The following is a 16,745-nucleotide window of genomic DNA, read 5'->3' as shown; positions in this document are numbered from 1 at the left end:
AGGCTTCTCAGAATATGTGTATACATTCACATATTGTCAGTGTTATCACATTCTTTATCTCCATTAGTCTTTCATTACCACCTAAGAGAAGGCAAAAATCTCCCTGTTATCTTACTGACAAAACTTAATATTAGGTTGGTTCAAGGTAATTGCAGTTTTGGCATTGAAAGTAATTTACTTTTGCACCAACCTAATAGCTGTTACTTAAAACACTACAAATAGCAAATTTCCTTCCAGAGGACACTTGTATATTTGAATTTTCTTCACATTATAACCTAACCTTCAGTCTTGTAAAAATTAGACCTTGATCCTAGTCATTATAGCAGTTACAGTAGAAGCAGCTACGGTATTGGAGTTGTGAACAAATGTGAACCTGAAAGAGTTAATCCTTCAAGATGGAACTCAAGTGGCTAACTGGGCCTAGATTTTAAATACAGCCAAGCTGCCATTTGCTAACTAGAGGTCACCACACACACACTCTGAGTTTCCAGAAAACCCACACCTCTATTGAACTTTGTGCTCACCTAAACCAAGCAATCAGGGCTCAGCTATATCAACCAATCAGAACCTAGCTGTATCAACCAGTCAGAACTGAGCTGTGTTAACCAATGAGAACGAAGCAAGTTTGAATCCTTCATTTTCATAAAGAAACTGGATTAAGAACATGGGCAGGAACGTTTGCTATAAAATCAGATCCTCCCTTTGCTTTCTGGAATGCACCTTCCTCTATCATTGAAAACTATGTCTACCCCATTTGCAAACAAAGTTTCTTTCCTCAAAATTCCTTTCCAGAAAAATTTTGTTGACAGAGCAATGCTTGCTACAGTAACTATTCTTTTGGCAAATCTTTATCTTTTGGCATCCTAAAATTTCTATCTCATTGCAGTAAATAAGAATCAAATGTAAACTAACTGTAGGTGTTACTAGAACTCATTATATAGAGGATAGTGCCTTGTGAGAAGTTTTAGGCAATAATCTGTGAGCAGAAGTAACCTATGACACTTCTGTCTTACATAATTAAGAATAAGTGTGAGTTCTCCATTATCTCTCTTCCACTGGTGTAGCAACCCTCGAAGCTATGTGTTCCAGGTGGCTTACAAGAGAACAGCAGCCTAAATCTCTGAATTGCCACTTAGAAGAGAAACCTACTCCTATGAATAGGTTTCAGTCTTTAGTGAACCTGTGCTCTTGGGCTGTGACTCTGAAAGTGATTCTCAGCTTCTTGTCCCCCTTAAGTGAGGTGGAAAATCTAAAGACTGGAGTTATTTTCCTTTTCTCATATTGATTCAGCTCTGGTAAAGTTGTTTCTCTTGAGGGAAGGTGGGGAACAGAAAGTTCTGGGAGTATGTCAAAATGGTTACTCCTCCCCTGGGCTATTTCAGAATGGTTACTTTCCCCTCCCCCAGCTGGAGGCATGAGGGGACTTTTCTCTGATCTTCACTTTCAGAGCTTGATGGTACTCCCAGAAGTAAAACCTTAAAATTGTGGGGGCTTCCCTAAGGCTAGGACCCCAGGAAGTTTTAACTTTTCAGTTAGTCCACATTCAGCTTCCAGCAGTTCATCAATTATCGTTTAAGTTTTCCTAACAGATCTGTGGTTTCTTCACCCAGTAAACTTATTCTTGGTATTTGCCTCTCTTCACTACTCATGGCTTGATTTGCCCTGTGACCTCAATTTTCTGATGGATTTAGAAAAGTTGTTGGTTTTCGGTTCAGCATTTTTCTTGTTGTGAGAATAGCAGTGACAACTTTCATGCTCTTTCACATATCAAAAATCAAACCAGAAGTCCCCACAGAACTGTTTTTAATTACTTATCAGCTTGTCTCTTTTTCCCACTTAACCATGAACTATTTGAGAGTAGGAACCACAGTCTTTTTATCTCAGGACCCAGGATAGGTATAAGGATTTTTCAGAGCTTAACCAATCTTTGTGTCTGCTCTTTATCACACACTCTCTCTCTAGGTTATTTTATGCATTTTTCTAGCTTTATGTGCCATACTAACCACTCTCAAAAATATATCTCTGGCCAGTCCATCTCTCTCCTTTAATGCTGGATAATTATGAACATCTTAAATTTTAAAAGCTCAAAATGTAAGTTTTAGTTTATACCTCCAGCCTGTTCATCTTCTCCTCTTCTTGATCATATTTAATAATATCATGACCCAATTAGTTCTTTCAACTAGAAACCCGGGACTCATCTTTGGTTCTTTTCCCCTCTTCAACAACTTCTAAATCTTCTCCTCCGACAAATCATATCATTTCAATCTTCAAATATATTCTCAATTTACTTCTCTCCATCTTCACCGTATTCACTGTAATCAGTGTGGTCCAGGTTATCACTATCTCTAGCAAAGTCCTCAAAAAAGGCCTTTTCCATTGCTCTCTCCATTTTCATTCTCATTCATGCTACTCATAGAGCAGTCAGAATGATTTTTATACATAAAGTAAATCATGTCACTCCCATGTTTAAATCTCTTCAATATCTTCCCTGTATACTGAAAGTCAGATTCAAACTCCTTATCATTCTCTGTAAAACCACTGCCCTATCTGAGTCCTACCTCTGGAACTTCATCTCCTGCCACACTCCCTCTCATCTACTATACTACAACCATGTTGGTCTTCTTTGTGTCCCTTGCTACTTAAAGACTTTTCACATATCATGTTCCCTATGCTTAAAACACTCTTCCCTTTAACATTTTGTTTCTATTAAAAGACCTCACAACCAAAGAGGATTACTATATTAGGTGGTTATCTAATTCCAATAATTCAAATTTTAGATTTTCCTAGTATTTCAAAAGTACATTTATTAATCATAGCAAAACATAAATAAAACTAAAATATAAAATTCAAAGTAAAGTAATCCAATTGATTAGTTTAATGTATTTGCATTAGAAACTTTCTTAATTACGTTTACCATTTTGCTATGTATTGCAGATACAAAGTTAAAATGACAGTCACATTATAAGGCATTTATCATTTTTCCTAGTATTTCCATCTTTAATTATCCAGAGGTTTGTTTTATACCTAACATAAAACCTATGTTATGTTATATTCTCTTTGCGGAAAACTTTCCCTCATTTTAATGCTGATGCAAAAAATAGCCAAAGAAAAGAGAAATTAAATAATATTAAAATTATTTAATTTATATATTAAGCAGTTTCTACAAAGGGTGAATTAACTGGCAACTAAAACAAATGGCTCATTCAATTTTCTATGCCTCAAATCTCATGAAAAGTCAAAGTTGAATACAATAGTCTACTTATATCGATAATTTCACATCAATTACCAAAATCAAAATTAGTAAATCTTCCTGTTATGCTAAAGAATATAAAATGAACAAGCCTCAAAAATACAGACCTCGAGAAGCCTACATCATTGCTACATTTTTCAACAACTGCAAAATGGAATTTATATAAATGGATTAAAATGAACTAGTGTTTAGGAAACATAATAGATTTTTAATACTAGCTATCTGGTAGAATATTTCATTATTCTACTAAGAAAGTATTTGCACAAAATATGAAAAACTTACTTTTTAACATTTAAAACTTAAAATGAATATCTGGAATTCAGCTCCCAAAAATAATTTTATGGATGAATAATAGAAAGTAAGCAGATAGGAAGTTAACCCACTCACATAGTATTCATATTGAGAAAGAAATAAGATAGCCCAGAAAGACGAAGCCTTATAAATCCGAATAGAGAGTAAGTAAATCAAAGGGCATTCAGAAGTAACCCTGGTCTGTGGTTCAGAAAGATAAAAGGAAGGCTTCTAGAAAATTACATACCAAAAATCTTCAATGTAACAAGAATGTAAGATGAAGAATGTAGCTATTAAGAGAATCTATTGATTCTTAATTTTTAAAACTACATAAATCACAGAGCAAGAATGAATTAGTTGTCAAAGAAAACTGAAATACCAATTAATCAAGAATTAATTTTTAAATCATCTAAAAGTGCTAATTTTTTCTACCATCTTCCTATCCAAAAATCAAAGCAGATTGGATTATATTTATTATTAAAGTGATTTCTTTTGTGTTTATGCCAATCAAATGTCACTTTGTCACAGTAATCTAAATATCATTTTTTAAAAGTTACTCACAAAATATCTGTCATTTTATTTAATGGCCATGGTAATTAATACATAATATGGCACAGTCTTAATTATTTTCAAAACCTCACACACAAGATACATTAACTGAAGTCATTTAAAACCAAGACAAAATTACATCTAATTATATTTTATTACTGGTTTCTCCATTTTATTTTATTTTAAGCTTCAGTGCCATAGTGAAAAAGCAAAACAATGACACTGTGTGGCATTTTAATATAATGCTTGCTAGTTCAAAATTATTAAATTTAATTTTACTCCTTATGTTATAAAATTCCTGTATCATAAAAGGATAAAATATGAAAAATCAATTGTGAAGAAATATGTATTGAGTTCCTACTATGTATTAGGCATTCTGCTAAATGCCAAGAATAAAACAGTAGGCAAGACAAATACTGGCCTGACTTCAACGACCTTAAGTACAGGAGAAGTTCCAATTTGAGAACTACATATTAACTATTAGGAAGAGTACACATCATACTTTTACTTCAGTTGAAACTAAAACCCTGACAAAATATAACATAAAATGAATGCAAAGTAGCATAAAATGCATGAGGAGATTATCCTCATCAATAGCAACAAGACATAAAAGATGTTTATCTTTTACTCTGCATTAAAGGCAAAGCATGAATGTTTTTCTGAGTGTTTCATCATACTCGTCATTCTCATTCCCTCCTAGAGTCCATGTCACTTGTCAACTTGTCCATTCCTACAACCAAACCAGCTTCTCCAAAGTCATAATTCAAAAGGAAGCACAGAGGCTAAGTGGTTGGAGCACATCTGAATATTATGGCAACTGTCAGGATAATACTGGAATTTAAATATATGCAGTCTCTCTCACATCCTCAGCTACCTCAACTTCACAACATAAATAATATTGCTTGCACAAAATTAAAATGCTACAGAAGTGAACAACCTTTTAAACAGTGTTTTTTAATCTAATAACAAAAAAAAGAAATAAATACTTCTTTAATGTTTCAGGTCAGTGTGAGAATATATTGCCGCATTTCCCAAATTAAGTTTCATAACCTAATGAAATGCTTAGTAAAAACAGGATTCAGTGGTCAAATAAATGTATTAAACAGTGTATGTTCTAATACCCTTGCAGCATATTTGGGTTCTCGGAATAATTATAATAAAGAAACTTGCTTAATCTTTTTTAAAACAACCTTTCCAAAACTATTTGACCAAAGATTGAATTTGGGGGTTAATCTTTTAATGTCCTCTAGAACAATTTTTGAAAGAAACACACTCTAGTTATATATTCCATTGTTAGAAAAGGATGTTTTACTGAATAAGTATGGCTTACATTATTTATACTAAAATATAGTGGGGTGGGGGGAATTACCTCTTCTTTTTTACTACCCTATTAATTATCCTTGCCTTCTTTTTAGATTTCCATTAAGGGTAACAGTATCAAACCCTAACCGAACAATTTTCCTTTCTGAGGGCATACTATTCCAAGGACAGTATTTTAACACATACTTTTCAGTATGTTATACTATAGAGTTAATATTTAGTCTATATAGATCAGCTTACTTACGTCTGGGGCTCCTTTTCATTTTGTTGTTTTTGCTGGGGCTGAAGAACGTTATTTACCAGTTCAGTGATTCCACTAAAGGGAAACCACCTGTTTAAATAAGCAAATAATGTGACTGAATAACCAAATGAATAACAATGTAGGTTAACGTTTTCTTATCCATAATAAAAATACACAGGCACAAAAGCTACAGCCAATGGTAATGTGAGCTCTGATTATCATCCAGGCAGTCAAAATGTAGGGAAATTAAATTTGAACACTTAACTAGTCCACAAGCAGGCAGCAAAAAACTACATCCAGTCACTATGTGGGTGATGTAAGAAACTGCAAGCAGCTCTCTTACAAGCTAGAGAGTCAGAAAGCAGAAGACACACTAGCTGCAGCCTATCCAGTATTAGTGTAAGCTAATACCAGAAAGCAGTATGTGGCAAAAGTACAGAAGTCAAGCCTACTACACTCTTAATACATTTACTTACTGTGTCAGTTGTGGTTTGTGTTCTTCTTTGACCCTAAAAAGATAAGTTTGCACAACTGAGTGCACTGTACTATGAAGAGATTTCTATTTACAAATTTGTGTTCATATAAAATGGACACCAAAAATAAGAATTTTATATAGAAAGACTTAGTGCCTTGCCATATATTGAAATTATATATTTCAATCAATTTTACACAAAAAAGGAGAAAATGAATCATTTGTCCTTAACAGAAAACTAATATTAAAATTCTACCTCTGTTTTAAAGCAATGATTTTGTCCTGAAGTTTTCTGAATATTTTTATTGATATTGAAGATTTTTAAATAATTATTTTAACATACTATGTTAAACACAATTACATTTAGTTATGCGCAAATAGATTCTCTTTTTTAAATTTTTCCTTAATATTGAAGCAAAGGCCTAAGTATTTTAAATTAAACATAGAGATTTATGAATGTACTTTTAAAAGCCTTACAAATGAACTTCTTTATGCCTAAAGGAGCAGAGAAAGGAATGGGAGGTGGGGGAGGGCAGGTATCCAAACTCTCTTAAAATAGCTATTAAAATAACTAGGTATATTAAATTAGAAATATTCATAAGTTAATTATGCAAACAACTATTCCAGACTGAAAATGAATTTAAATAAATAGTATAGAAATAACTATAATAATCAAGTCAGTGCTTTACTTCTAGTTCTGCTGAGTTCAATAAAGTCTTGTCTAAAATAGCATATAGAAAAAACTGCTTTCTAATTCTCTGAGATGAGAAGATATTTTTATATTACAAAAATCTAAAAATTCACGGTCAGAAACTGATTTAGAAGTAGATAGTTGTGGAAAGCTAAGACAGCCAATTGAAAGCAGCTGCAGTCCACAGCGCTCAAGGAAAGGAATGAAAGGAGCAAGTCAGTTCAGCACCTTCAACTGAAATATCTGAGTTCTCACATTGAAACTAAGCAAACAACTTGACCCTCAGAGAACAAAGAGAAGCAGGGTAGGGCGATAGCCCACCTGGGATCAGCACGGAGCCAAGGGAAGCTGTCAGTGATTGTGTGACCTGCCTAGGAAACCACGCTTCTCCCACAGATCCTTGCAACCCATGTATCAGGAGATCTCCTCGTGAACCCACATCACCAGGGCCTTGGGTCCAATACACTGAGCTATGTGAAGTTTCAGCAGAGCCGCTGCTTAGACACACACAGAGACCCAGGAGTTTTGCGTACTCTGGCCCCAGAATCTGTGGCAAGGCAGGAGATCCATCTGTGAATGCCCCTAGGAAGGGGACTGAGTCCAGGGAGCAAAGTGGCATCATTCTGTGGGCCCCACTTACATGGTGCCTCACAAGTTGGGACCCACTGGCTTGGAATTCCAGCCAGCTGGTAGCAGCAGGCTGGAGTCTGCCTGAGTCAGGACTGAGTTCCCAGGGTGATGGGTGACCACCATCTCTCCGGTTCAGTAGACTCAGTCATTTCAGCCTGCCAACTTTGAAGAATACAGGCAGTTTGGATGAGGAGGGGTCCTCCACAGAGCAGCATAGCTGCCTTGACAGATCATGGCCAGACTGCTTCTTTAGGCAGAACCCAATTCATTCCTCCTCACTTGGCAAGACCTCCCTGTGAGGGCTTCAGCCACTCCAGCAAGGATTCTCCGGACAGAGCTTTGATCTTTCTCAGGGATGAAGCTCCCAGGGGTTCTCTATCTCTGCAGTTCAGTAGACTCAGCCATTCCAGCCTGCCAGCTTTGGAGAATACAAACAGTCCAGACAAAGAAGAGACCCCTGAATGTAGCACACCTGCTCTACCAAAGGGCCACCTGATTGCTTCTTCAGGCAGATCCCTGATCCTGTTCCTCCTGACTGGGTGAGACCTCCCAGCAGGAGTCTCCAGTCACCTCCTACAGGCATATTTGGGCCAGCAACAGGTCAGTGCCCTACTGAAACAAAGCTTCCAGAAAAAGGGGAAGGCTGCCATCTTTGCTGGTTCACAGCTTTCACTGGTGATAACTCTGGGTAGGAGAAAAATGAAGGCGACTAGGGTCTGAAGGGGACCCCTTGCAAACCACAGCAGCCCCACAAAACAGTGCCATCACTATTAAAAGAAAAACAAACAGAAAACAACAACAATATCAATAAGAAAGACCCCAAAACCCGAATCAAATGTCACCAACCCCAAAGACCAAAAGTAGGTAAGCCCATAAAGGTAAGAAAGAATCAACACAAAAACACTAAAAACTCAAAAAGCCAGAATGGCTCTTCTCCTCCAAATGACCACAACACCTCTCCAGCAAGAGCACAAACTAGGCTGAGGCTGACATGGCTGAAGTGACAAAAGTAGGCTTCGGAAGGTGGGTAATAACAAACTTTGCTGAGATAAAGGAGCATGTTGTAACCCAATGCAAAGAAGCTAAGAATCATGATAAAACAATATAGGAGCTGATAGCCAGAACAGCCAGTTTAGAGAGGAATATAACCAACCTGATGGAGCTGAAAAACACAACATGAGAACTATAGACCAAGCAGAGAAAAGAGTCTCAGAGCTTGAAGACTGTCTTTCTGATGTAAGACAGGCATACAAGAACAGAAAAAAAAAAAAATGAAAAGGCATGAACAAAACCTCCAAAAAACATGAAATTATTTAAAAAGATGGAACCTAAGACTGATTAGGGTATCTGAAAGAGTACTTCAGGTACTCTTAAATATATCATCCAGGAGAACTTCCCTAACAGAGAAAGACAGGCCAACATTCAAATCCAGGAAATACAGAGAACCCCAGTAAGATACTCCATTAGAAGATCAACCCCAAGACACATAATAATCAGATTCTGAAATACACAAATGAAAGAAAAAAATGTTATAGGCAGCCAGATAGAAAGGCCAGGTCACCTACAAAATGCAGCCCATCCGATAGCAGGGGACCTCTCAGCAAAAACCCTAAAAGCCAGAAGAGATTAAGGGCCAATATTCAACGTTCTTAAAGAAAAGAAATTCCAACCCAGAATTGCATATTCGCCCAAACTAAACATCATAAATGAAGGAGAAAAAGGATCCTTTTCAGACAATCAAATGCTTAGGGAATTTCCACCACCATGCCTTGCCTTGCAAGAGCTCCTGAACAAAACACTAAATATGGAAAGGAAAAACAATTACTATCCACTACAAAAACACACTGAAGTACACAGATCAGTGACATTATGAAGCAAACACATAAACAAGTATGCGAAATAACCAGCTAGCATCATGATGACAGAATCAAATTCACAAATAACAATACTAACCTTAAACGTAAATGGGCTAAATGCCCCAATTAAAAGACACAAAATTGCAAGCTGGATAAAAAGCCAAGACCCATTGGCATGCTGTCTTCAAGAGACCCATCTCACATGCAAAGACACAGATAAGCTCAAAATAAAAGGATGGAGGAAAATTTACCAAACAAATTTAAAACAGAAAACACAGGGGTTGCAATTCCAGTTTCTGACAAAACAGACTTTAAACCAACAAGGATCAAAAAAGACAAAGAAGGTTATTATGGAATGATAAAGGGTTCAATTCAACAAGAAGAGCTAATTCTCCTAAATATATATGCACCTAATACAGGACCACTCAGATTCATAAAGCAAGTTCTTGGAGACAAAACGACTTAAAATTCCCAAACAATAATAGTGGAGACTTTAACACCCCACTGTCAATATGAGACAGATCATCAAGACAGAAAATTACCAAGGATAGGCCGGGCGTGGGGGCTCACGCTTGTAATCCCAGCACTTTGGGAGGCCGAGGCAGGCAGATCACAAGGTCAGATCGAGACCATGGTGAAACCTTGTCTCTACTAAAAATACAAAAAAAAAAAATTAGCCGGGCATGGTGGCGGGCGCCTGTAGTCCCAGCTACTTGGAGAGGCTGAGGCAGGAGAATGGCGTGAACCTGGGAGGCGGAGCTTGCAGTGAGCCGAGATTGCACCACTGCACTCCAGCCTGGGCGACAGAGCGAGACTCCGTCTCAAAAAAAAAAGAAAATTACCAAGGATATGCAGGACCTGAACTCAGCTCTGAATCACGTGGACCTGATAGATACCTATAGAACTGAACCAAGGAAATAATAGAATATACATTCTTCTCATCACCACATGGCACTTAATTATATCTAACTAAAATTTTATTAACTAAAATTTATCACATAATCTGAAGTAAAACACTCCTCAGCAAATATAAAAGAACTGAAATAATAACAAACATTCTCTCAGACTACAGCACAATCAAATTAGAACTCAAGATTAAGAAAATCACTGAAGAATACACAACTACATTGAAATTGAACAACCTGCTCCTGAATGACTCCTGTGTAAATAATGAAATTAAGGGAAAAATAAGAAAGTTCTTTGAAACTAGTGAGAACAAAGAGACAATGTACCCAAAACTCTGGGATGCAGCTAAAGCAGTGTTAGGAGAGAAATTTATAGCATTAAATGCCCACATCAAAAGGCTACAAAGATCTCAACAACCTAACATCACACCTAAAAGAACTGGCAAACCAAGAGCAAGCCCCACAGCTAACAGAAGACAAGAAGTAAACAAGATCAGAACTGAACTGAAGGTGATACAAAGATAAAAAAAAAAAAAAACCCTCAAAAAAAAATCAATGAAACCAGCAGCTGGTTTTTTTTAAAAAAAATTAATATAATATACCACTAGATAAGACTAATAAAAAAGAAAAGAAAGAAGAATCAAATAAACACAATCAGAAATAAGAAGGATATCACCACTGACCATCAGAGAATACTATAAACACCTCTATGCACATAAACTAGAAAATATATAAGAAACAAATAATGTCTGGACACATACACCTACCCAAGGCTGAACCAGGAAGAAATTGAGTCTGTTAATAGGCCAATAATAAGTTCTGAAATTAAGGCAGTAATAAATAGCCTGCCAACCCAAAAAAGCCCAGGACGAGATGGATTCACAACTGAATTCTACCAGAGGTACAAATAAGAGCTGGTACCATTCTACTGAAACTATTCCAAAAAATTGAAAAGGAGGGTCTCCCCTCTAACTCATTCTATGAGGCCAACATCATACTGATACCAAAACCTGGCACAGATACAACAACATAAAAAACCTTCAGGCCAATGTCCTTGATGAACATCAATGCAAAAACATCACATTGATACCAAAACCTGGCACAGATACAATAACAGCAAAAAACTTCAGGCAATGTCCTTGATGAACATCTATGTAAAAACTGTCAAACATAAATGCAAAATACTGGCAAACCGAATCCAGCAGCACATCAAAAAGCACATCCACCACGATAAAGTAGGCTTCATTCCCACGATAAAATGTACAAAATTCAACGTACAAAAATAAATAAATGTAACTCTTCACATAAACAGGACTGAAGGCAAAAAATGCATAATTTGTCTCATTAGTTGCAGAAAAGGCCTTCAATAAAATTCAAAATCCCTTCATGTTAAAAATTCTCAACTAGCTATGGAAAAAACATACCTCAAAATAATAAGAGCCATACATGAAAAAGCCACAGCCAATATCATACTAAATGGGCAAAAGCTGGAAACATTCTTCTTGAAAATGAGCACAAGACAAGGATGCTCTCTCCTACCACTCCTATTCAACATAGTATTGGAAGTTCTGGCCAGGGCAATCAGGTAAGAGAAAAAAATAAATTCTATTCAAATAGGAAGAGAGGAAGTTAAATTATCTCTGTTTGCAGATGACATGATCCTATATCTAGAAAACCCCATTGTCTCAGCCCAAGATCATGTCCTTTGCAGGGACATGGATAAAGCTGAAAGGCATTATCCTCAGCAAACTAACACAGGAAGAGAAAACTAAATACCACATGTTCTCACTTATAAGTGGGAGCTGAATGATGAGAACACATGGACACATGGGGGAAACAACAAACACTGGGGCCTTTCGGAGCTGGGTGTGGAGAGAGGTAGAACATCAGGAGGAATAGCTAACAGATGCTAGGCTTAATACAAAGGTTGTGCGATGATGTGTGCAGCAAAACACCATGGCACACATTTGCCTATGTAACAAACCTGAACATCTGGTACATGTACCCCTGAACTTAAAATAAGAGTTGAAGAAAAAAAAGGAGACAGTTAATTCATGATGCATATGATATGAAAAATTAGGTACACCTAACTAAAAAAAAACTTCCACCTCATGTGGCACACATTTAGTGAGTCATTCTTGGGATTAATTGTCAGGCCTCTGAGCCCAAGCTAAGCCATCATATCCCCTGTGACCTGCTAGTACACATCCAGATGGACAGTTCCTGCCTTAACTGATGACATTCCACCACAAAAGAAGTGAAAATGGCCTGTTCCTGCCTTAACGGATGACATTATCTTGTGAAATTCCTTCTCCTGGCTCATCCTGGCTCAAAAGCTCCCCTGCTGAGCAACTTGTGACCCTCACACGTGCCCACCAGAGAACAACCCCCCTTTGACTGTAATTTTCCTTTACCTACCCAATTCTTATAAAACGGCCCCACCCGTATCTCCCTTCACTGACTCTCTTTTGAGACTCAGCCCGCCTGCACCAAGGTGAAATAAACACCTTTATTGCTCACAGAAAGCCTGTTTGGTGGTCTCTTCACATGGACGCACATGAAATTAATATTATTCATGTTTTTAATATTCCTTTATTAAAATTAAATTATTCCTTCTACAGACCTATTAGTGTGTACTGCTTTCACAATATTCGGGAAATTAAGGGAGACTGGCCCAATATAGATCACTGAGTATCAAAATGAAATAAGACTGGATATTTATAAGGTAGAGAAAAATCATGCACAAGCATAATAAAGGCCTCTGAAATTTGGCTTCTCAGTTTCCTAGTACTTATCATAAGAGGTAAACTTATGACTACATGATCAGTTTATTAGTTTTCACCCTCTCAAAGGGAAACTAAGAATTAGTCATGAAAACTGGTCAGCAAAATCCTAGACTTTCATTAGAAGCCTATACCTAACACTGTAAATTAAATTCTCTTTAGATCAAATTGATTCACTTTTACACTGTGTTCATTTTTTAATGATATAGTAATAAATGAAAGGCATACTCTTAGACATATTTGTGTCACAATAACAAATATAATTGGTATATATTTCTATATTAACAATAAAATTATATCCTGTATTCTCTTTATAAAATTCAGAGTGTAATATCTTATTTGCAAGAATGAAAGTCACATCATTTAGTATTTAAATATAGTCACAAAATGGATTTAATATTTAAAAGATTATTTTAACACCAAATGTCATATAAACATTCAAACACAAGCAAACTATAGTGACACTGAATTCTATTTAGAAAATTTGTATTTCTTTGAGAAAAATATAAAAATCTCTTTTTAAAACAAAACATTCACAAATAAAAAGATAATGGCAAAGAAAGATTACCATATGAGCTCATTAAAATGAAGAACAATTAAAATGACCCTTCACCAAATAATAGTATGCTAAAAACAAGAAATACTGAAATAAATATGTAAATGAGCTCATTTACTTGTTAAAGAAGTCCTGGGTGAGAATCTGCAAGAAATCATGTTGCTGTTAATCAGCGACAAGTTTTTATCATAAACATGTTGATATTAATCTAAAAATCAGTTTCCAATTTCAAAATCTTTACTAGAAAACATAGGCATAAAAATCTAAATTATTAAAACTGGGTTTTGTAAAAACATCTATATATGAAATGTATAACATCTGCATCATCCTCCCAAAAAAATGTATAAATATTTAAAATATTTATATTTTATATTTATGTTTTAAATAAATATTTAAAATGTCTTTAAATACAATTAAAAGTATAAAATTATTCTTCTCCTTTTGCCAATATTTTAGAAAAATCACATTACAAAGTATCTCACCAAAATTAAAATGTTGAGATAATGAATCAAAAATTGGTAATATGAGAAACTAATTACATCACCTATTTCTCTGACAATATGCTAACATTATTAACAGTGAACTCCTACATTCGTCAATTCCAAGAAGCTGATGAGATTCTCGTTTCCAATCTGACATATAAAGAGCTTGGAAATTATCACTCCCATCCTCAAAATGAGAAAAAAAGCTGAACTGAAAATCAACAACTCTTGTTAGCATCATCAAGAAATTAATGTGACCTTGCAAACTGCTGCCACAAAAACTAAACAAACAGATGAATACAAAGTTGCACAGCTTACCCGAACCAAATGCCCAGGAACAGCGGCCTGCAAGTGGAACCAATATATCCACAAACACTTTATAATTAATTGCCAGAGGCTCAGGGTAGACTACATCTAAGTTTCAAATTCCAAATCTTAGTTTCTCAGTCTTACGGGTGCCAACACACTTGCATAAGTTTTATCTCCAGAAGCTCTACCAGGTTCTCTCAGTGAAAATCAGAGATCTCCTTGTGAACCCACTCAACCAGGGCCTTCAGTCTGATAAACAGAGCTACATGGAGTCTCGGCAGAGCAGCTGCTCAGGCATGCATGGACACCCCAGAGTGATAGATACTTAAAATTTCTGACAAAAGTAGCTGCAGTTCCAGCAAACTGGGAGGTTAGACTTCTGTGCACACCCCTAAGAAAGAGACTGACTCCAGGGCACTGACCAGCAACAGCCCACAGGCCCCACTTCCACAGCACCTCACAAGATAAAAGCCACTGGCTTGAAATTCCAGCCAGCTACCAGTAGCAGCATTGCACCTACCTAAGAAGTAGCTCCCAGGCAGTGGGGCAGACCACCATCTTTGCTGTTAAGGCATCTTAGACATTCCAGCCTTTACACTTTGGAGAGTGTGAGCTGACCTGGAGTAGAAGGGATCCACCAGCACAGCACAGCTGCTCTACCAAAATGAGACCAGACTGCTGCTTTAAGGGAGTACCTGATCCTGTTTCTCCTCACTGGGCAAGGCCTCCCAACTAAGGCCTCCAACTACCCCCTTCCCAAGCTCTCCAGCCAAAAGAGATCTAAATTCCCCCTGGTACAGTGCTCCTAGAGGAAGGGGTAGGCTGCCATCTTTGCTGTTTGGACAACTTAGCCATTCCAGCCTTTAGGCTTCAGAGTGTGTGACATGACTGGGGGCTGAGGTGGACCCCCAGCACAGCACAGCTGCTCTGCCAAAATGTGGCCAAACTTCTTTCTTAAGCAGGTACTGATCCTGCTCCTCCTCACTGGGCAGGACCTCCTAACTGGGGTCTCCAGCCACTTCCTGCAGGTGTCTTTGGAACAGTAAAAGGTCAGTACCTCCCTGTGACAAAGCTCCCAGAGGGAGGAACAGGCTGTTACCTTTGCTGTTTCACAGCCTTCACTGGTGACACCTCCAGGTTCTGGAAGATCCGAGGTGACTAGGGACTGGAAAGGGCCCCAAGCATACTGAAGCAGCCCTATGGAAAAGTGGCCAGAGTGTTATGTGGGTGCCCATTCCCATATCTCCTCACCGGGTGGGTCATCCAGGCCTGGGCCTCCAACCACACCCCACCAGAGCTATGGATCCAGTCAGTACCAACTCAGCAACTCCCTGGACAGAGCCTCCAGGGACAACTGCAAGCCTGTCTGCCTTTTCAGATAAGAAAATGTTAAGAAACTTCCTCACCACCAAACCTGCCTTACAAGACATCTTCAAAGAAGCACTAATATAGAAAAGAAAGACCACTATCACCTAATACAAAAACAAACATAAACACAAAGACCACTGTTACTGTAAAACAAGCCACACAAACAAGCCAACATAATAACACACAAACAAGCCAACATAATAATCATACAAACAGGCCAACATAATAATCAGCCAACAGCACAATGACAGGATCAAATCCACATATAGCAATACTAACCTTGAATATAAATGGGCTAAATGCCCCACTTAAACAGCAAACAAAGAGTAGCAAGCTGGATAAAAAAGACCCAATGGTATGGTGTCTTCAAGAGACCCATCTCACACATAATGACACTCATAGGCTCAGAATAAAGGGATAAAGAAAAATCTACCAAGCAAATGAAAAAACAGAAAAAAAAGCAGGGTTGACAATACTCATTTCAGACAGAACAGATTTCAAAACAACAAAAATCAAAAAAGACAAGGAAGGGAATTACATAATGGTAAAGAGTTCAATTCAACAAGAAGACCTAACTATTGTAAATACATATGCACCCAATACAGGAGCAACCAGATTCATAAAGCAAGTTCCTAGAGAATTAGAGACATAGACTATCAAACAATAACAGTGGGAGATTTCAACACTCCACTGACAGAATTAGACAGATCATTGACAAGAAAACTAACAAAGATATTCAGAACCCAAACTCAGCATTGTACCAAATGGATCTGATAAACCTTTACAGAAGTCTTCACTCAAAAACAACAGAATATACATTCTTCTCCTCACCACATGGAACATACTCTAAAATCAACCACACAATTAAACATAAAATAATCCTCAACAAATGTAAAAGAACTGAAATCACACCAAACACACTCTCAGGTCACAGAACAATAAAAATAAAAGTCAACACAATAAAAGTCGCTCAAAACAATACAATTACATGGAAATTAAAATGCTCCTGAATGACTTTTGAGTAAATAATGAAATTAAGGCA

At 37.0% G+C, this 16,745-nt stretch overlaps 1 protein-coding gene across 33 annotated transcripts in view; it reads right to left on the bottom strand.

Annotated features, from left to right (window-relative positions):
- RIMS2 (regulating synaptic membrane exocytosis 2) overlaps positions 1-16,745 on the bottom strand; it is a 775,242-nt gene that overhangs the window by 620,792 nt on the left and 137,705 nt on the right. For 15 of the 33 annotated variants that reach the window (XM_055286968.2, XM_055286976.2, XM_055286982.2 and 12 more), the window contains exons 2-3: positions 6,128-6,160; positions 5,655-5,741 (exon numbers count right to left, since the gene is read on the bottom strand). The exons of the other annotated variants lie outside the window; for them this stretch is intronic. In XM_055286968.2, the coding sequence (XP_055142943.1) occupies positions 5,655-5,741; positions 6,128-6,160 (120 nt within the window). The remainder of the gene's footprint in view (positions 1-5,654; positions 5,742-6,127; positions 6,161-16,745) is intronic. 33 annotated transcript variants of the gene reach the window in all.

This window comes from Symphalangus syndactylus, chromosome 7 (genome assembly GCF_028878055.3).
Source record: "Symphalangus syndactylus isolate Jambi chromosome 7, NHGRI_mSymSyn1-v2.1_pri, whole genome shotgun sequence".
Taxonomy (NCBI): Eukaryota; Metazoa; Chordata; class Mammalia; order Primates; family Hylobatidae; genus Symphalangus; species Symphalangus syndactylus.
The sequence above is the reverse complement of the archived record's forward strand: the minus strand, read 5'-3'. Positions and strand labels throughout refer to the sequence as shown.